This window comes from Argopecten irradians, chromosome 2 (genome assembly GCF_041381155.1).
Source record: "Argopecten irradians isolate NY chromosome 2, Ai_NY, whole genome shotgun sequence".
NCBI classification, from domain to species: domain Eukaryota; kingdom Metazoa; phylum Mollusca; class Bivalvia; order Pectinida; family Pectinidae; genus Argopecten; species Argopecten irradians.
The window spans coordinates 55,386,616-55,408,109 of NC_091135.1; the positions used below are offsets into that span (position 1 = coordinate 55,386,616).

The following is a 21,494-nucleotide window of genomic DNA, read 5'->3' on the forward strand; positions in this document are numbered from 1 at the left end:
TCGAAATGAATATCAAATTGTATATCTATATACCATGTGGTTTACTCATGGTTTTTATCGCACGATTAGTCGATTATCACGTTTTTATCGCAAACTATCGGTGTATAACGTGGTTTATTATGATATCAGTTTTTGTTCAGTTGAGTACATTATCGGTAAATACGAGAACTATCCCATGTTTGTTACCTGTATGGAAGTTACAGGAGAGTGCCGCCTCCCCTTCCACCACCACAAACATGTCACAGTCATCGAAATACGCCACCGTCTCACACCTCTGTGTGTACCGGACCTCGAACAGGCGCGGACTGTACTTCATGTGGTTGAGGACGAAAGACTCACTTAAACACGGCTCTGTCTTCAGTTTGTACGTATTGAAACATTTCAGGAATATATTTCGCATCATCTGTGGAGAGAAGAGAAAAGTTCTTAGTTTTCCTGATAGGAAACTGAAATTTCAAAAATACATGATTAACAATACTTTGTGATAGAAAGTACTATCACCTACCATGCACCAGCACTTGCCGACCAATGTTTATTATAGCTTACGGACAATCTAGCCAAGCAATGGAGATTTGATATTACTGACACACATTATAACCAATAGGAGATTTCAGAAAAGATGGCGTGACGTCACAGAAAGTTTACATCCGGGTCCTCAAAGGTACAAGCACAGTATGACGACTAATAAAAACAATAACAGATACGTACATCCCATCTACACAATCGATACTTTGACAAAAGTAACCACATTCATACTTGCAAATTCCGATTTTAAAATTGTTTCTAATTTTTTCAGAGGTTACAGACATTTAAATTTTTATATTTACAATTGTTTATTGCTAAATATATTTGTGTAGATTTAGTGTTGAAGCCAGCTTGCGAAGCGGTGTCGGGCCGCCACAGTACCCGTTTTTTCTTAACAAGTAGAAATCCATGTTGTGAAAAAGTTATGAATAGATAATTGATTTTATTGTATAATGTTTCTGTTATACATGAAAAAGCTGTTCACAACACTATTTGATAAAACGAAATGTGAACCACCTTGCCAGACCACGGCCGCTCGTGCATGGCTTCGCTGGTAGATCACCTCAGGCCACAGCCCATAGTTAGGAATTTAATAATATAAATACGTAATTACCAACACATATCTCAATAAGTACTTGTAAAAGATATATATTTCGTTCTTTACCATGTATATCTTGTTTTAAAGGAATGATATAAACCACTGTGTTACACTTATATGCAGATCTACGCAATGTACATGTTTACGTAAACGTATGGCTGCTGATCGCGATATCTCGAAAAATAAAATGGTGAAATCGTTCAGTTTTAATGCTGTGAAGTTTATTTTTTTAATTTCAGTCGTTTTGATTCCATGGCTGCTAAGTGAAGTCTCAAAAATCCTAAAATACTAATTTTTTTGTTTAAAACTATGATAAAAAGTAACTATAAACTGACTCATTTGTATGTCATACACTAAATTCGAAAATTTCTGACGAAAAAATTATCCAGAATACGTAATTTTGTGACCCTGAAAAAGGACGAAATTCGAGATCTCGACAGCGCTGTACGTAATGGCTGCCGTGCGCTTGGGGTAATCTACGAAAGCAAACTTTAATTTGGTCATAATCACACATCGTAAGGTGTTTTACCAAGTAAGAAAACAGTAATCGCCTATTAAAATTTCAGTACGATATTTGCGGAACTTGGAATTTAATTTGTAATTTCAAGCTGATATTTACAATATTCTCTCAGTGTTTATACATAATGGCAGAGATTTAAATCTCTGATAATGACGACCGTATTTTTTCTCGTGTCAGTCGAAAATAGAGTATACTCATCGTAAAATGTATGATTACCATATGGTTATATCTATATATTATCGTTACATATTTTTATTTACACCTTTTGAAATTAAGATAAAGCAACAATTCTCGGATTGCCGTACTATTTATTACAATAAAATGTAAACAAACATCGAAGCGGCTGTGTTCCCACCTTGTTAATGTGTACAGATTATACGGAGTTGTACCTTTGAGCGCCCGGATGTACCTTTGTGTGACGTCATCGCCATCTTTTCTGAAATCTCCTATATGAGGCTCGCCGTAGCTACACACTCTCGTGTCAATCAACGATTGGGTTACAGTAAGCGAATTATAGCCAATCAGCGATTGTATAACGGAACTTAGCCAATCACTGGTCTGATCAGTTATTAAAGGTAGGTTTCGCCCAATGAAATATAAAGACTACGAAATTGAAATTTATCCTATACATAGATATAATCTTCAGATCATTTTCAATGCATACAGCGAACAATATGGGTGGTCAGTTGCCTAACTTGACCAGGAAAATACCCCTCTAAAAATAGAGCGAAGTCAAGCTTTACATAGAACATGACGTATTTTTTCCAAAACGAGGCCGCAGCAACAAACGGAAGCGTGCAACAAAATGTCAGATAGAAGTGACAGTCTTGCCACGGCATGTTTATTTAAAAAACAACAACAACAAATCGAAGTGCGAGGGACTGTTTATACATATCATATAATCTAAAACACGTCATGTTACTTACATACGCTCGCTAACTTTGTACACCAAATATACATGTAGTTAGTCTGCGGCTGTTTATGCGCTGGCATATGTGTTGAAATTTAACTCACCACTTGCAATGCCGTTACACGAGTCCCAACAGATCCCGGCAAGTTCCGCTTGAGATGTGGCTTCTGTTTCTTCTATTGCTACATGCCATCTCTGAATTTAATTCCCTATAGATATCCTAGGGTGCTACCGAATCCATTATAATTTCCTCCACTTTGTTGCCGATTCAGATATATTTTTTTCATCTCTCACACACTTTCGTTCAGCCATTTTGTTTACTTTTAGTGCGTGACAATGCGCATGCGCCAAACTTCGACAACACATCCATCGCAGCTTCATTTGCATATTATTTTGTCTGACGGACACCGTAATAAATCAAGGATTTCCTTCAATTTTGTATTCAAGACACATTTGTTCAATCTCAAACACATAAAGAAATTAAATTGAGATATTCTAATATGTTTTTTCATCTTTTCTTCCACTTATCGCATTACACAAAAAAAAAATGTTTATTTGGTTGGGCGAAACCTACCTTTAACAAACACAATTTCTAACCCACACTCCTTCTAGTGAACCAACGAAAATAAAGAAATGTCCTTGTTGCAAACTAAATCCTGCAAATAATACAAAGACACACCGAAAAATACTAATTTTAGTAAATTATAACTTATGATAGGTAGGAATATTTATTGCACGTGGTTTATGACTCCAACTCAAAATGGGATGAGAACAAATACATACCAAAAGTGAACATGTAATGATGACGATACTTACCGACCTATCTAGTATTGTACGTAAAGCCTTTAAAGTTGGCGAATCACATCTTCTTATCGCTAAACACATATATCTGTATTTACTATTCCCAAATATCTTCAAACTAAATCCAGACGTCCCATTTTGATCTTGACTATATGGTCCATATGCTGATAGGTCAAAGTTCAAATTATGTGCCCGTATTTCCTGTGTGGGAACTTCGCGCAAGTGCGGGCGTTCGATTCCAGCCATGGCGCCGAATGTATGGCATGATACTTGGTCCGTGAATTCGTCCAACCCCAGGAGACTGGCCGACTGTCCCTTCTTCCCATCACATACGATGACAAGTGTCCGGCCATTTCCTCTTTCCAAGTTCTTGCGAAGCTCTTTATCGAACTAAAACGATAAAAAATCAGTAACCACAAATATGAAATCATGAGAATAGCTATTTAATCGTGCGCAAATTTTATGTCAACACCACTTTGTTGACGAAATGATTAAAACAGACGAGGAACATGATGTTTTTATATTTACAGAAGCATTGACAAGAGTACACGGAAGTTTAACAAGTTCAAATATGATTTGGCAAAAAGTATTCACTCTAATATAAACCTGCTGAGATAAAATTACCACCAAACCACATTATTTCGATCTTAGACAATTATTAGGCCATGATACACTCGAGGTACTGTTTATATTTTCCTATCTTGTATTTTTGTATTCTAATTTCACTCAACTTTATTTGAATAATATTATAAGTATTGGGTTGCAGGCAAAACCTCATTAAATCTTCTCCAAGAATGCCAAGTAATCTTTGTTCAAATATTTATACATTGGCATCAAAGCATCTTCTGAATGGAAGGTCATGGACATTGAATCAGACTTCAGATAAAGTACACTGAAAACATCATTTTCCTGTGATAAAAACAAAACGTCGATAATTCCCAAATGTCAAAATCAAAGATGACCAATCATGTTGATCAGCTGTTTTCTTTAAATGAAGATTGACAAGTATTCGCTCTCTGTACGTGGCCTTATATTCCACACTGTCAGTTATCGTTCCCAGAGATCAAACTCGAACGCCCGGACATTCTTATACCAGTGGGGACGTGTCTGCCAGATTCTGTGTTCTAGGTGTAGTTAGGTACTTGTCCTCCCAACTGTTATAACTCATGTGTGTGTGTACCTTGTTCACACTCGGCTATAAACCAGTATAGAAGACACGGATTACATGCACACAGTATTTCCTATGGTATTACTTCTCTGTACGTGCTGTGCAGCAGTAAAATTTGTAATGAGAGTGAAAGTTATTTAGGTAAAGCACATATTGCTCAGACAAAGGACAGTCTGGTGAATTAAACTACAGTATATTATAAAGTCGGTGCTTTTGACACGATATAAAATCATGTCATCATTATTGACGCCGATTAATTGAATCCCTTCACGCGTATTATCTATGATACACCAGTCCGTGGTATTGATGGAGGTGTAAAAAAGACGATTTACATCTATCACGGGAATAAACCTTGCGGTAGTTATTAACCTTCTGAAATCGCGAAATGTTTGTCCACGAAAATTGCCATCACAGAGTTGATAACTGGCAGCAGATCGATTGTGTAGGGGTAAATGTGGTGTAGTGATTTAGTGCTGTTTTTATACAGAATCCATGTTAAGTCGACCGCAAAACGCAAATACCAATCTAATCCAAATTTAAACACGTTGATGTATTTCATTACAGCGAGGTGTGCCCATTGTCCGTTATTATTTGGTGCATGCATGAATTAGCATCTTACACTGATGAAAGCACAGTCTTTGTTACATGCATACAAATGTATATGTCCATGCCGTTTGGACTAGCCTTCTAGTTGCGGTGCATATGGTATCATTCATGAATGTCTGGTCTTTCTATCCACATGAAGTAAGAATGCAGCAGGAGCTGCCATTTGGACCACTAGTTTCCTAAAATAGAATGATATATATATCTGCTATAAAATTTTATTCTTAATACGGGGAAGCAAACCCTACCTTGCTTGGAACTAGCCTACCTTCGGTTGTCTACTATTATACTTGTACCAAAGTACATACAAAACTCGACGTGATACCTCGCATTTGATCTAATAATTCTCATTTAAATAAAGGCTTCTTCAGACTACCTAATGAATATACAACAGACAAAGATTAAGTACATGTTTAAGTACATCAAACGAACCCTAGCTTACGCGATCAATAAGGTGCGATTGATTTACACAACACGAGAGTTTCAAACTCCGCAGGCGATTTATTACTTCCGGTTAAATAACACAATATGAAAGCATTATTTATACCTTGGTGTTCAGCAACATAACAACGATTCAAGGAGAAAGTTAATCATTATCCGGGTTGCTGTTTTATTGTGGAGTAATAAAGCAGGTTGCTATGGTTACCTCACTAAACTTAAGACTAAATAGATCATGCTATTATGGTTACCTCACCAAACTTTAGACTGAATTTGAGAACATGTTGCTATGGTTAGAACATTCTGCTATGGTTAGAACATGTTGCTATGGTTATCTCACTAAACTTCAGACTGAATGTGAGAACATGCTGCTATGGTTAGAACATGTTGCTATGGTATCTCACTAAACTTTAGACTGAATATGAGAATATTTTTCTATGGTTAGAACATTTTGCTATGGTTAGAACATGTTGCTATGGTTATCTCACTGAACTTTAGACTGAATATGAGAATATTTTTCTATGGTTAGAACATTTTGCTATGGTTAGAATATGTTGCCATGGTTATCTTGTCAAATTTTAAACTGAAAACGAGAAAGATTCAAAATTCAAGAAATTGACAATTGAATGGTTTACAAAATATCACAGACATAATCATACACTGATAAACTTACAACGACAATGACATTTGAGATATCATAACAATTGAAGGAAGCATAGTCACATGGAGTAAAACAGTAAGTTAATATTGAACACAAGTATATCACATTGGCGTTATACTTATAGAGTATTAAGACACTGTAAAATGTTGCTATGGTTAGAACATGTTGTTATGGTTAGAACATGTTGCTATGGTTATCTCACCAAGTTTTAAACTGATTATTAGAACATATTGTTATGGTTAGATCATGATACTGTGGTATATTACATGTTGGTATGGTTAGAACATGTTGGTATGGTTAGAATATGTTGCTATGGTTAGAGCACAATGCTATGGTACGAACATGTTGCTATTATAAGAACATGTTGCTATCATAAGAACATGTTGCTATGGTTAGGGCATGTTGTTATGGTTAGGGCATGTTGTTATGGTTAGGGCATGTTGTTATGGTTAAAGCATGTTGTTATGATAAGAAAATGTTGTTATGGTAAGAATATGTTGCTATGGTTAGAACATTGTGCTATGGTTAGAACATGTTGGTATGGTTAAAACATGTTGTTATGGTAGGAACATGTTGTTATGGTTGAAGCATGTTGTTATGGTAAGAACATGTTGCTATTGTTAGACCATTTTGCTATGGTTAGAACAAGTTGCTATGGTTAGATCATGTTGCTATGGTTAGAACATGTTGCTATGGTTAGAACATGTTGCTATGGTTAGATCATGTTGCTATGGTTAGATCATGTGGCTATGGTTAGATCATGTTGCTGTGGTTAGAACATGTTGCTATGGTTAGAACATGTTGCTATGGTTAGATCATGTTGCTATGGTTAGATCATGTGGCTGTGGTTAGATCGGGTTACTGTTGTTAGAACATGTTGCTATGGTTAGAACATGTTGGTTGCTATGGTTAGAACATGTTGTTATGGTAAGAACATGTTGTTATGGTAAGAACATGTTGCTATGGTTAGGTCATGTGGCTGTGGTTAGATCATGTTGCTGTGGTTAGAACATGTTGCTATGGTTAGAACATGTTGCTATGGTTAGAACATGTTGGTTGCTATGGTTAGAACATGTTGTTATGGTAAGAACATGTTGTTATGGTAAGAACATGTTGCTATGGTTAGATCATGTTGCTATGGTTAGATCATGTTGCTGTGGTTAGAACATGTTGCTATGGTTAGAACATGTTGCTATGGTAAGAACATGTTGCTATGGTTAGAACATGTTGCTATGGTAAGAACATGTTGCTATGGTTAGAACATGTTGCTATGGTTAGATCATGTTGCTATGGTTAGATCATGTTGCTGTGGTTAGAACATGTTGCTATGGTTAGATCATGTTGCTATGGTTAGATCATGTTGCTATGGTTAGAACATGTTGCTATGGTTAGAACATGTTGCTATGGTTAGATCGTGTTGCTATGGTTAGATCATGTGGCTGTGGTTATAACATGTTGCTATGGTATGTTGCTATAGAAATGTTGCTATGGTTAGAACATGTTGCTATGGTTAGAACATGTTGCTATGGTTAGAACATGTTGCTATGGTTAGAACATGTTGCTATGGTTAGAACATGTTGCTATGGTTAGAACATGTTGCTATGGTTAGAACATGTTGCTATGGTTAGAACATGTTGCTATGGTTAGAAATTTGCTATGGTATGTTGCTATGGTTAGAACATGTTGCTATGGTTAGAACATGTTGCTATGGTTAGAACATGTTGCTATGGTTAGAGCATGTTGCTATGGTTAGAACATGTTGCTTGGTTAGAACATGTTGCTATGGTTAGAGCATGTTGCTGTGGTTAAAGCATGTTGCTATGGTTAGAACATGTTGCTATGGTTAAACATGTTGCTATGGTTAGATCATGTTGCTGTGGTTATAACATGTTGCTATGGTTAGAACATGTTGCTATGGTTAGAAAATGTTGCTATTATAAGAAAATGTTGCTATGGTTAGAGCATGTTGTTATGGTAAGAACATGTTGCTATTGTTAGAACATGTTGCTGTGGTTATAACATGTTGCTTTGGTTATAACATGTTGCTGTGGTTATAACATGTTGCTATGGTTATAACATGTTGCTATGGTTAGAACATGTTGCTATGGTTAGTTCATGTTGCTATGGTTAGAACATGTTGCTATGGTTAGAACATGTTGCTATGGTATGTTGCTATGGTTAGAACATGTTGCTATGGTTAGAACATGTTGCTATGGTTAGAACATGTTGCTATGGTTAGAACATGTTGCTATGGTTAGATCATGTTGCTGTGGTTAGAACATGTTGCTATGGTTAGATCATGTTGCTATGGTTAGAACATGTTGCTATGGTTAGAACATGTTGCTATGGTTAGAACATGTTGCTATGGTTAGAACATGTTGCTATGGTATGTTGCTATGGTTAGAACATGTTGCTATGGTTAGATCATGTTGCTGTGGTTAGAACATGTTGCTATGGTTAAGAACATGTTGCTATGGTTAGAACATGTTGCTATGGTTAGAACATGTTGCTATGGTTAGAACATGTTGCTATGGTTAGAACATGTTGCTATGGTTAGAACATGTTGCTATGGTTAGATCATGTTGCTGTGGTTAGAACATGTTGCTATGGTTAGAACATGTTGCTATGGTATGTTGCTATGGTTAGAACATGTTGCTATGGTTAGAACATGTTGCTATGGTTAGATCATGTTGCTATGGTTAGAACATGTTGCTATGGTTAGAACATGTTGCTATGGTTAGAACATGTTGCTATGGTTAGAACATGTTGCTATGGTTAGAACATGTTGCTATGGTATGTTGCTATGGTTAGAACATGTTGCTATGGTTAGAACATGTTGCTATGGTTAGAACATGTTGCTATGGTTAGAACATGTTGCTGTGGTTAGAACATGTTGCTATGGTTAGAACATGTTGCTATGGTTAGAACATGTTGCTATGGTTAGAGCATGTTGCTATGGTTAAAGCATGTTGCTATGGTTAGAACATGTTGCTATGGTTAGAACATGTTGCTATGGTTAGAACATTTTGCTTTGGTTAGAGCACGTTGTTGTGGTAAGAACATGTTGCTATATTTTTTCACCAAACTTTAGACTGACCATATCATGTTGCTAGGTTTTTTTTCTCGCCAAACTAAATATCATACCTGCCGTGACTCTTTATTTTTCTTTATAGTGTTATGTTACCGAACCATTTGACTTCATACTGTAGCAACTCAATTCATCACGTGACTAGCTTTCGTGGTAACCCAACCATTCTTTGGTAATTCATCACGTGGTTTTATATGTCTAGTTCAAGCAAGAATTAGGTCACATGACATATGATTGTATATAATCAAGCCCCTGATGGATATTTGTGTCGCATTACTTCAGTAGCATGGTTATCAACTGTCATCAAACGACATTTCCGTCATACGTATTTAGCTGTTAAGTAAGCCCATAGATATCTGTGACAGTAGGGTATCATGGAACCGATGCTGAAGATGGATGATTCCTGACTAGATATTTACGTGTAATACGTTATGTCAAAGAAACGATATTTTAGATCGCCTGATGTACTGAGGACAATATGTTAACGTGATGGGACAACATACTGAAATAAACATGTCATGTATGATTAGTACCCGCCATATATATAGTATATATACATATGTAAATCAGCCTTCTAGGCCCAGCATGCATGCTCCCTCGCATGAGCTGCAACGATTTGGTGCATTTATTGCAACTTTATGATCCTATATACGATTCCATTTTCCATCCGAAGCTGACGTCAACAGAACAATATACTCAATCTGACTTTTTAAAGCACGTTACGTAAGGCGTGCCATTCTAAGTGCAATACCAACCCTCAAAGTTCTAAAAGGCCAGGAGTTGGCATTTTAATGGATCATTCATTTTAGTTAACGTGGAAATCAAGACGGATAGGTTGAGTTGCTCGTAGAACACTAAATCGATCCTTCCGAGAAGGCACGAAATGCAATGTTCCTCTATCCGAATATCAGATACCGACACTCGGAGTATCTCGGAATTCTCTTCGGGAAACAGAAGTAAAATTAATGACGTTTTCACCAATACGATGTTAATTCGAACCGTTAACCGCTTAACATAAGTGATTGGACTTAATTACTGGCTGACAGGTTAAATACGAGGGGTTATCAGCGATCGGCTTTCCTCTGACACGGGATCAAAGACCTCTATATGTGACTTTAAGTTTATATCGCAGCAAAGTCATCGTTAATCGATCGCTTTGTTCATTTTATCGCTAACTAAATATTGAATCGCTGGGGTAGCACCACCACTATTGATCAATATCCTTTTCGATACCTGAGTACATAGGGAGTTACTGAAGATAACATTGATCGATAGATGTATCATATGGCCCTTTGGGGGTCCACTGAGAGCCCTGTAAATTGACAGCTGAGAGCACTAGAATGGACAGAATATTGGTGTATTACAAGTCATAATTACATACTGAAGAAACATTATGCGTTCATTGAGCATTCGTGAAAGGCTGTTTCTGCATGGCAAAAAAAGTGGATTTCATGTGTTGTTAAAATATTATCACGTGGACTGAAAATCATATACGTTTGATGTATTGTACTAAATACATATGCTGTTTGGAACACGAATATCTTACATACAAAACCCTTTACACGTCGTTCTGTAAACACCGAAACAAAATCATTTATTATGCATAATCATTTTGAACAGGAAAGTATAGACCAATAATTGTCTGGCCTTTGCACTGATATAATGTTCTGATCAAGAAATCCTTTGTTTTTTACCAAATCACGAAAAGCACGCATCTTTTGAACAAATCATGAAATGTATTTCTTCGAAATATCGGTCTGAAGGAATTCTTTGACCTAATAACCATAGAATTGTTCTCAACACACATTTCTTTGTCATATCAGTAGACCTATTCATCGAAAATATTTTTCCTGAACATGCATTTCTGTTCAAAAGCATCGAAACAATGTTCTGAATAGTGCACCCATTTCTGTACACAATCATCGTCACAATGTTCTGAGCAAGATACTCATCGAGACTTTGTTCTGAACACACCGTTTTGTAGAAAATCATCAAAACAATCTAAACACGCATTTTTGTACAGAATTAACGAATCACCTAATTACATTTCTGTATGCATTTCTATGCTATGGATCTGAACATCACTGATGATGAACAAACTCCACCGTCTCAGGCTGCCACACACCAATGGCTGGATGTTGGTGAATTAGTGGTGCTGTATGGCACATACTAATAAAGCCGTTGTTTATCAATATAACTGAGTTAATTCCCCGGGGCATTCTCAGAAATAATAAATGAACCTTAACCATCAAGTTTATGACACCTCCCTGGGGACCTTACCTTCGCTCCGAACAAAACTTTACAGCGGTGTCCCGTGCACTGAATTTGGTCTAGTATATATTGCAGATAGACTCCGACTTTGGTATAGAACAGTCCTAAATCGTGACATCCTTCCATGTTGTTGAAATCTACACCAATTGTTTCTAAGAAACTGAAACTGGTCGAGTCAAATGTAATTTGGTATGGGCTGTTGATGACATACTCCCGAGGGGATTCCTCATAAACCGTAATTTGTCCCACCCTCGGGCTACGCATTGCTATAAATGTGGCGGTGAGACCCACGGGGCCTGCACCGATGACCACGACATCTAATTTCCGAACCCTCCTACGAAATTGTCCGTACACTGCCCGGCCCCCAAGGAAAGCTAGTAAGAATAACACAGTCATAAAAAGATGTCCATCTGGGGCGACGTATCGCGAAATTAGCCATCCATCAGAAAAATCATCGTGAGACATGTTGTCTTCTATTCGCTGATTGTTGGCTAAAGTTTAGCATAGATGTAGACTAATCGGTCTGTCCTTCAAATCTCTATCGAATTCCGCTAATACACCGCAGATTATGGTGGCATTAGATGTCAAATAGATATGGCTAGATCGAACAAGAGGAAAAACAAACCTCTTCAAGTGGCGGAAATTAGAACTTAGAACACCACTCCATCTGGCATCTGTTCGGTTTTTACCTGTACTTGTAATTAATTAACAGCGCAGGTAAATAAATTAACGCTTGTCAAAATGAATCTAATATATTCAGGTAACATCTGGTGGGCTCGTTAAAAACCCGTGCATATTCACCTTATTAAGAAATCAATTTCACCTGATATCTTCCAAACATTTTTATATACACACGCGTAAAGTTAGTCTCCAGAGTGTGTAAAACCAGGTGGCATTTTGTATATACATTATTCCTCTCTGGGTACCTGTGAAATCGGCCAGTCTTACTCACAAATCACTTTACTTGGATGCTGCTAATCCTGGCGCAGCATTCCTGATCCAAAATCCATTGATACGTACAATAAGGTGACAGGCCGTGTAATCCCCAGAAAGGCTTAGTTGTGGTCGTGTCATAGGCCAAGAGCGACACACACCGGGTCTACGTCTAATGTCGGCAATAATAAGAAATGATCTGCTGGTTTCACCTACTGTATAAATGACTCGATAATGCAGGGTGAAACTCGCTAAAGGTGACGCTAATCGAACGCGCTGCATATGTGTAACTGTTTTATACATGTGTTATTTATCATACATATAGGTCTAAATAGAGGACAAAGGCCTTTCACTTTATCTACATGACGTGAAATGACTAATTCAAATACGTTCATGTATAACACCAAGTCCTGCGGCAAATCGGCATGTTATATACAAACTAGCTGTAAATATCTCTGTACACTCACAGTGTGGTCTAGTGCAGCTTTCGGTTAATAGTACATTTCTGTTCAAGTGGCATTTAGAACTTACTGGGTATTTACTTCTGTGTTTTAGAAAAATCCCTCTTAACCTCTATTCACTTAAAGTGGAATTAAGTTACGGTACATTAGATTTATTTTTTTTACATTGTCGTTTTTCGCTATCGTTATTTTGTCGCTTTCCAATCTTGGTTTCAAATCGCGTTAATCTGGAGTTAGATAGACAAGACAAAATTACTAGTCGCAATTTCAAAGTCAACAAGTTAGAGACACACCAAAGCAACATTTCAAAGTATAAAGTTAGTCGCGAAATAAAACGGTCCCGATTTAAAGTTAAGTCCAAGGGAAGTTTCCTTATATTTTCGTTGTCTCTTTCAGCAGATAAAGGTGTAAAATGTGTACGAATAGTCTTCGAAACAAAAGTCGACGATCGGTGATTGATTTCGGCACTGCTGGAGTGTGCAACGTTTAATGAACCTATACTCTTTACTGGTCACCTGTATATATGCGAGAGTCTATATGCCCCTCGTCTCGATTTAGTACTGATCCTTTATCTGTCACTTCAAGAGTTTACTTTCTCTATTTAACACTTTGTAGTTCCCAAAGCGTTCACACAGTTCTCCTGTGTGGCATGGTCTGTCATTGCCGATTTGTTGATCAAGGACTCCAACTTTTTATGACATGGATTTCGCCTAGTTTCGGTGTTCATCAAGGCGAAGCTCAAAAGGTGCCTCCAATAATCCCTCGCAGTTCTCACATCCGACTTTTTTGTCACACTGTGACATTTCCTTTGGGAAGATTTATCCCATGGATGTACTAGGACTATGTGGATTATCTTGTGTGGTTTCGGTCGTTGTTATAGTCCGAACTGTGTTATACGGGGTGACCACTTGACCTTTGGCTCTGTTGTCATATTTCCTGATACGGTCCCCTTTGTTTAACTCTGGTTTAGGATCCATTTCAGATTTCCTCAAGGTTTCATTGACCTAGATATGTGTACATCTATTGATGAGGGAGGTGGTCCACCCTTGGAAGTGTTGTTTCCAAAAATGTTTTTAAAACTTATTACCAAAATAACACATTTTAAATAAAATGGTTTTGTAACTTTGTGATCTTTTTTAAAAATGTTCCGTAGTATCATTATATTTACTATGAAAATGTTGCAAAAATATATATGAAGTATTTTAAGAATTCATTTTTTTTAAATTTGTTTTCATTTATCTATTTATTTATTTCTAAAACTGCTGCTGATAAAAAAGTCCGTAAATAAAGGACTTGATACTTATATATATTTGGTTTGCCCTCATATACATATATAATACACATCACAACGCTGACTTATTGGATATAGTGTAATGGGTTCCGGGACGATATCGTTTAGTTACAATGTGTGGGAGATGAAAGCAAACAGCGTCAATTGCTTCGCATAAAGTCTTCGATTCATCATTTACCACCAAAGGTTTACGAGGTATAAACCTGTATAGGGGGTTGAGTTTCAGCTTATGACTTCGAATACCTGAAAAGTTATGGGAAGTAAATCCTAATTGGTTTTCTATGCGTTGAGTTTACGGGAAATGCGTATTTTCAAAGAAGATGTACTAGATATTATTTAAGAGTGAAGATGTGTTTTTGCATACGATATTTTAGGTAAATTAGGATGAACTTAAGAGTTTTATTGAATTGATATTTTGCTTCATACGAAGGGAGGTAACTCCTGTTCTTGTACATTAATCATGGGAATTAAAGTCGATTTTAGTCGTACTTTTTGTACTACATGTAACTTTCTGGACGTTCTTGTTGCTACTCAGTTAAACCTATCACTTACTAGCTGTTATGTGGTTGACAGATATAACAGGTAATTGATAATATTAACTAGTATTTTGCCACCTTTAGACAGCTTTTTATATGAAGATTCATGTAGCTTAGTTTGCTGCTGAACGAAATATATTGAAAGTTATTGACAATTGCCTAATTTTACATGCTTATCGGTGACAATCATGCCAAATCGTTACTTTCTGTGTTGGCTCTTTGGTTTAAGGTTGAATTTTTTATAGACTTAGAGTCTAATGACTCATCAGTATAGAAATACAATACAATACCGTAACATTTAAAATGTATACCATGAAATACAAACGTAAATGTCGACAGTACTACCTTCGGAAGTGTATAATCAAATAACTCATTGAATAATAAAGAATTTTTTGCGTTATAAATTTAAGATTATAAGTTCTTAAATCCTTTGCATTTTTTTATATTAAAAAGTTGCATTAATTTTTACATGCAATGTACTTTGAAATAAATGTTCTTTGTGATTTTTTAATGGATATCAGAATAACATGGGCATATGAAACAAATTGAAATTCATCTTCAACGTATTTTTCTTTTTTTTATACAATCCGTCAAAGTAAAACATTTTAAAATGTTTTGGTATATTTTTGAAACGACCGTTTTCCATTAAGGATGTACTCCTCTGAGAAGTCAAAATTTTCTTGTATTAAACTTTTTTTTTCTCATATAGATTTTTGGAAATAGCAGTTCACACCATAAAAGAAAATGGAATGAAAAACATGTCCATGTCTATGTCACTCAAAGACCTAGTTGACAAAATATTAGATTTTATGGGAATTTTGCCATTTGATCACATACACGAGAGATTAAGGCCACAATTTCCTAATGATGTGTTTGATATGTATGGATGTTTGTAGAATTTATGATTAATAAACTCATATTTAGTGTCAGAATAACAACATATGATACACCTACCCGTTATTTTTGAGCTATAAAACGCACCATTTTCAACCATTTTCAACCATTTTTGCAAAATTTAACCCTTTATTGAAAAAGTTCTGATATTAAACTTTTGTGAATATTTTGCATATCAATAGGGAAAGGGTTGTTCTTTCTTAATCAGGCAGAAAAATTGGGGGTCCGACTGCTAACATTTTTGTCCCATTTAAAGATGCTCCACCGCCGGCAGAGCATAAATGATATTCATCACTTGAACAATAATTAGTGTTTAATCGTGTATACATACATGTATGTATGATTCACACAAAAAAAATAATATAAAATAATTCATTTTGCCTTTGGTGCATGCGCAATAAGTACTTAATTCCATATAGGATATAGTGCAACGGAATTTTTTCGGGATGTAATTAATCATATTTTGCAATTTTAACATGAAATAAAATTAGAAGCTCAAACTTTTCAATTGTGGTAATGGTGTAAAGTAAGTAACATTTGTAACCGAAGAAAAATACTAAATCCTCTGCTCCTGTTTTTGATAGTGAAAAATACCACTTGTAAGCGGTGGAGCATCTTTAAATATTTGTTATTTTTCAATATTTTAGGGTAAAAAATAAAAGTGCTCAAATAACCATTAAATGGAAAATTAAAGTGGCCAAAGTGTATCATTTCACACACCACACGCAACTAGTAAAGATTTACAGCAAAAATTAACTCGATACAGCTAAAAATGCTAGCACAGTGATGATTTAAGTAAAAACAATTTAAGTAAAAATGGTAAAACTGTGGCTCTACTCAAAGCGAAAAAAAGACACAATTTTAAAATCCCTGTATAAAAAAAAACCTACTAAGAATAGAAATGTAATTTTTTTTATAAAACTTATAACTGCCAACTTACAACAGACATTGATAGTTTGTTTTTGAAAATCTCATAACTTTTTTATCTATGTCGAACCGAGACTTCAACGGGACTGAAAGCTCAGAAGAATACATCCTTAAGATTGTGATTCGCGTTTTGTAAATTTGTTGAAGGCGATATTTCAAAATTTGTTTTCTTGAATAACATTGTAAACTGAATTCGTGGTCAAAACATAAGTAAAAAATCCTTTTGAGGATGTTATTACCTGTCCAAAACAAACTTGTTTACGAACATCCATTAACCTTTGCTTGATTAGACCTGCTACTTACATGTATATTATCTGTCTGCCAAAGGTAAACTTAACCTATTCTATATATATTTGATACATTGTATACATCTCTACTTCAAGGAAAGTAATATACCGATTATTCTTTTTTCAACAATCTTGGATGTATCAATAAAAATATTATTTGTTGACATAGAATTCTATGAATCACCCGATTTCCACGTGAAAATCGATAAAATCTTTCTCGTTAGGCCAACAACAAGTAATTAGGATCAACATGTCACAGATCCATATCAGAGGCATCCCAGACTAATTATACTGACATATGTATAGCTTCATCGTTCATTAACTTAGACAACAGAAGCTGGTGTGCTATTCTTAATAGTTTGGCCTTTTTTACACTGTAACCTACCCTCACCAAATAAAGTCATTTGTTTGTTTTTGGTGCACTGTCTGTCGGCCAATACTCGGAGAATATGTGTCATTTTCCCTCAATTAAATTCCATTTGTGTGTTCTCGACATAAAATCTTGTGGCGTTGTGTGTTCTCCAAGACTATAACAACTTCGAATTCCGATATGGCAAATTCTCAAAAGGCACCTAAAAATATAAGTTTTCTTTCTGATTTCATTTGTAGGATTTTTGTTTGTTTTTTTTTTAGCTAAAAAAAGCATGAAAATATTTTTAAAAATTCCATTTTTCATTTGACTTATAAACATGATTAAGGTGTTTAGATACCGCTAGGATCCACTTTTATCCTGCTTTATCGCGATACGTATCGGAAGAACATTTTCTACGATATCAAGAATATCATCATTTTACTAATGAATTCTTAGATGACAAAATAGTCATGAAACAACCTTTGTTTATCGGATTGGTTTGACAGATTGTCTCTCATCCTGTGATGCTTTCTTTGGATGTGATTAAGACTATCTCATTGTGGATCGTTTGATTTAACGCGCAGACGATAAAATCAATGAGTTCAGAAAAGCGATCTGGGAAGGGATTAGATCTGGGGTCGGATAGGTCCGGATATCGGCCAGTGGCTTAGACCGGATTTCGGCCAGAGACGAGTTTTGAATGGATAAGTCCGGAGTTCGACCAAACACGGGCTGGGAACGGCTGAGTCCAGATTGCGAGCTGAGAATGGGTTAGGGTTTCGAACGGAGAAAAGGCTTTGATTGGTTTATAGTTTCGAACGGAGGCGAACTGTGAATGTTTGAGCCCGGGTTTCAGTCAGTCTGTTTCAGTAATATAATACTGTAAAGTAAAATATCCGCTGCAGCAAAGAGGCATAAAATAACAAGAGGCCCATGGGCCTCAACGGTCATCTGACTATTGGCACAATACAACATAGTCGTTTAAAGGTTTTAGCCTATTTGACCCCTGTGAATGAAGATCAAGGTCATTTAAAAAACAACCACATATGGTAGTCCTTCATCCCAGCATATCACAGGCCCGATATCAGGTCTCTAGCCCTCTTAATTATTCACAAAAAGTTATTTCAAGATTTTAGTGCCTATCTGACCCATGTGACCTTGGATGAAGGTCAAGGTCATTCATTTGAACAAACTTGGTAGCTCTCCATCCAAGCATGTCACAGGCCCAATATCGGGTCTCTAGGCCTCCTAGTTATTCTCAAGAAGTCGTTTAAAGATTTTAAGCTATTTGAACCCTGTGACCTTGAATGAAGGTCAAGGTCATTCATTTGAACAAACTTGGTAGCCCTTCATCCCAACATGTCGCAGACCCAATATGAGAACCCTGAGCCTTTCTGATCTTGAGAAGAAGTCGTTTAAATATTTTAGCCTATTTGACCCATGTGACCTTGAATGAAGGTCAAGGTCATTTATTTGAACAAACTTGGCAGTCCTTCATCACAGCATGCTGCAAGTCAAATATGAGCATCCTAGACCTTTCGGTGCTTGAGAAGCTGTTTAAAATGTTGAGCCTATTTGACCCCTGTGACCTTGAATGAAGGTCATGGTCATTTATTTAAACAAACTTGGTAGTCCTTTATTCCATCATGCTGCAGGCCAAATATGGGTATTCTGGGTCTTTCGGTTATTGAGAAGTCGTTGAAAGATTTTAGCCTATTTGACCCCTGTGACCTTGAATGAAGGTCAAGGTAATTCATTTGAACAAACTTGATAGCCCTTCGTCCCAGCATGCTGTAGGCCCAATATGGGTATTCTTTGTCTTTCGGTTCTAGAGAAGATGCCGTTTAAAGATTTTAGCTTATTTGACCCCTGTGACCTTGAATGACTTGACAGCCCTTCATCCCCGCATGTCGCGGCCCCAATATCAGGTCTCTAGGCCTCTTAGTTATTCACAAGAAGTTGTTTAAATAATTTTAGCTGTTTTGACCCATGTGGCCGTGAATGAAGGTCAAGGTCATTCATTTAAACAAACCTGGTAACCCTTCATCCCAGCATGCTACAGGCCAAATATCAGTATCCTGGGCCTTTCGGTTATGAGAAGAAGTCGTTTGAATGCGCATGGCGCACGGCGCACGGCGCACGGCGCACGGCGCACGGCACACGGCGCACGGCACACGGCACACGGCAATTGGTCATCCTGACCCGAAGGCGCACGGCACACGGCGCACGGCACACGGCACACGGCACACGGCACACGGCACACGGCACACGGCAATTGGTCATCCTGACCCTTCGGGTCAGATGACCTAAAAATATCATATCCTCCGTAATGACAAACTGTCCTCTGCTTCGGTTACTAAAGAAAAGAAATTCTTACCAACCTAGAAACACTCTAGTCACGTTATTACGGTTGTTAAGGGGGCAACCTATACAAGTGCGTGCCTACCTTCCTACCCGTGGTGGACATCGAATCAGTTCAACTGACCAATATACAATATAGCTAATTGGAACCGAGGGCGCGATATTGAAGCGCCACATTAGCTTCGTCATTTCCCGAGTCACGCTCGGTGAGAGAATGTGCCGTGTTATTGTGGCCCGAGGAGCTGACCAAGATGGACACAATCAAATCAGAGTAGACAAGGAAAGACTACTGCCATAGCTGCCTAATAGGCTTGTCATTGCCCATTACCTCCACGTCATCACCAATTTCATCTATCCCCCAGAGACCAGAGGTATTAATTACAATAGCAAATGTTCCGTCCTAATCCAATCGGATTCCCTGTAGATGTCTATGGCGACCAGGTTAGCCTCAGCTTCTGTATTAACTGACAATACGGCATTGTATTACATCCAGGTGTCAAAACACTGGCGACACACATATCAATATAGTGTCGGTTCATTATTAGACCGTTCGGTAACTGATATGTTTATGAACGAGAGGTGTTCAGTATGTTGTTATGATCGAGGTGAGAACGTCAGAAGGCTGGGGTTCTCCGTACGGGAGAGGTAGCCAGGATTACGTTACTTACACTTCTTGTACACGAGTTTACGATAATTCCGGATATAGATTGGTTATCTATAAGTCAGGTCTTTTGTTTTTATTCTTAGGATTGAAAGGGAAGAACGATCGGGTTTTCCCCATAGATAAAGGCGAAGTTTCCGTATGGGAGGGATCGCAAACGTAGGGTATTTTTTATTGAAGGTTTACAGCATTCTCGTTACACGATGTCCAGGGGCATTGCAACAGTCATCTGACTACTTTGCAACCCAATCTCATACATATTGAGAATGGTGAGATAAGCATGATGGTAGCGAAAATGATATCGATTCCATGACTTTTTAAAGATCATTCCAACACATTTCATACAAAGCTGAAAGTCGATGGTGAAAATTAATCAAAGTGCCAAGGCCACTCATAGATGCTGTGAATGAAGGACTCAAACAAAGGAATAAACAAATTGGTTTTTCATTTAAATATAAAATTTAGTAAACTATACATAAGTGTGCAGTGTTGAATTTCGGAGTTTAATAAAAAAAATATTTACGATAACGTATTTATTTTATGATATTTGAAGTTTTTCAAGAACAATAAGTTGAATAACTTATTATCCTGAAATAACTATTATAAATTTTATTTCTAAATTATTTTTGAAATAACGATTTCAACACCAATGAAAACGTTCAGAATCTGAGTATCATTTTTTATAATTCTTTATTAATTGCTAAATTATCAATTTCATCAATGTCTCATAAAAGACAAAAAAAATAATAAGAAAACATTTTCGTATCTTAATATCCTCTTAACATTGGAGAATATTTTCGGAAAAATATAACATTAGAAATATTACCATTTCCGGATATGTTTTGGTTTTCTTTTTAGAAAACTAACATGGGATGTTTGACGACTTTTGACTAATAAATCATGGCCAGATACTTTTGCCAAATAAAAGGTACATTATTTCATTACGTATATCACTCGGATTTCTTTTAAATTCACAAGAACGCTAGCCGTTTACATCAAGAAAACATCATGTAATGTATCGGACTTTAGCAAGTCTTCGTAAGCCAATAATAACTGGTTGACGAGATATTATCGTGCAGAACATTTATCGTGAGTTTTGCTTTGCCGACTTTTGACTTATAATAAAACATGGCCATATACGTTTGTCAAGTAAAGGGTACATTATTTGGTTACTTATAACAGTCAAATTTCTTTCGAATTCATAAGAA

The 21,494-nt window shown here is 36.6% G+C and overlaps 1 protein-coding gene across 2 annotated transcripts in view; it reads right to left on the reverse strand.

Annotated features, from left to right (window-relative positions):
• The window catches only part of LOC138315998 (uncharacterized), a 44,304-nt gene that overhangs the window by 1,375 nt on the left and 21,435 nt on the right, over positions 1 to 21,494 (reverse strand). Inside the window, exons 1-3 of one of the 2 annotated variants that reach the window (XM_069257465.1) lie at positions 11,593 to 13,619; positions 3,370 to 3,744; positions 187 to 403 (exon numbers count right to left, since the gene is read on the reverse strand). In XM_069257465.1, coding sequence (XP_069113566.1) covers positions 187 to 403; positions 3,370 to 3,744; positions 11,593 to 12,048 — 1,048 coding nt within the window. In that variant the 5' untranslated portion in view covers positions 12,049 to 13,619. Of the gene's footprint in view, positions 1 to 186; positions 404 to 3,369; positions 3,745 to 11,592; positions 13,620 to 21,494 lie in introns of those variants that run through there. The other variant, XM_069257464.1, reaches the window with a different exon arrangement.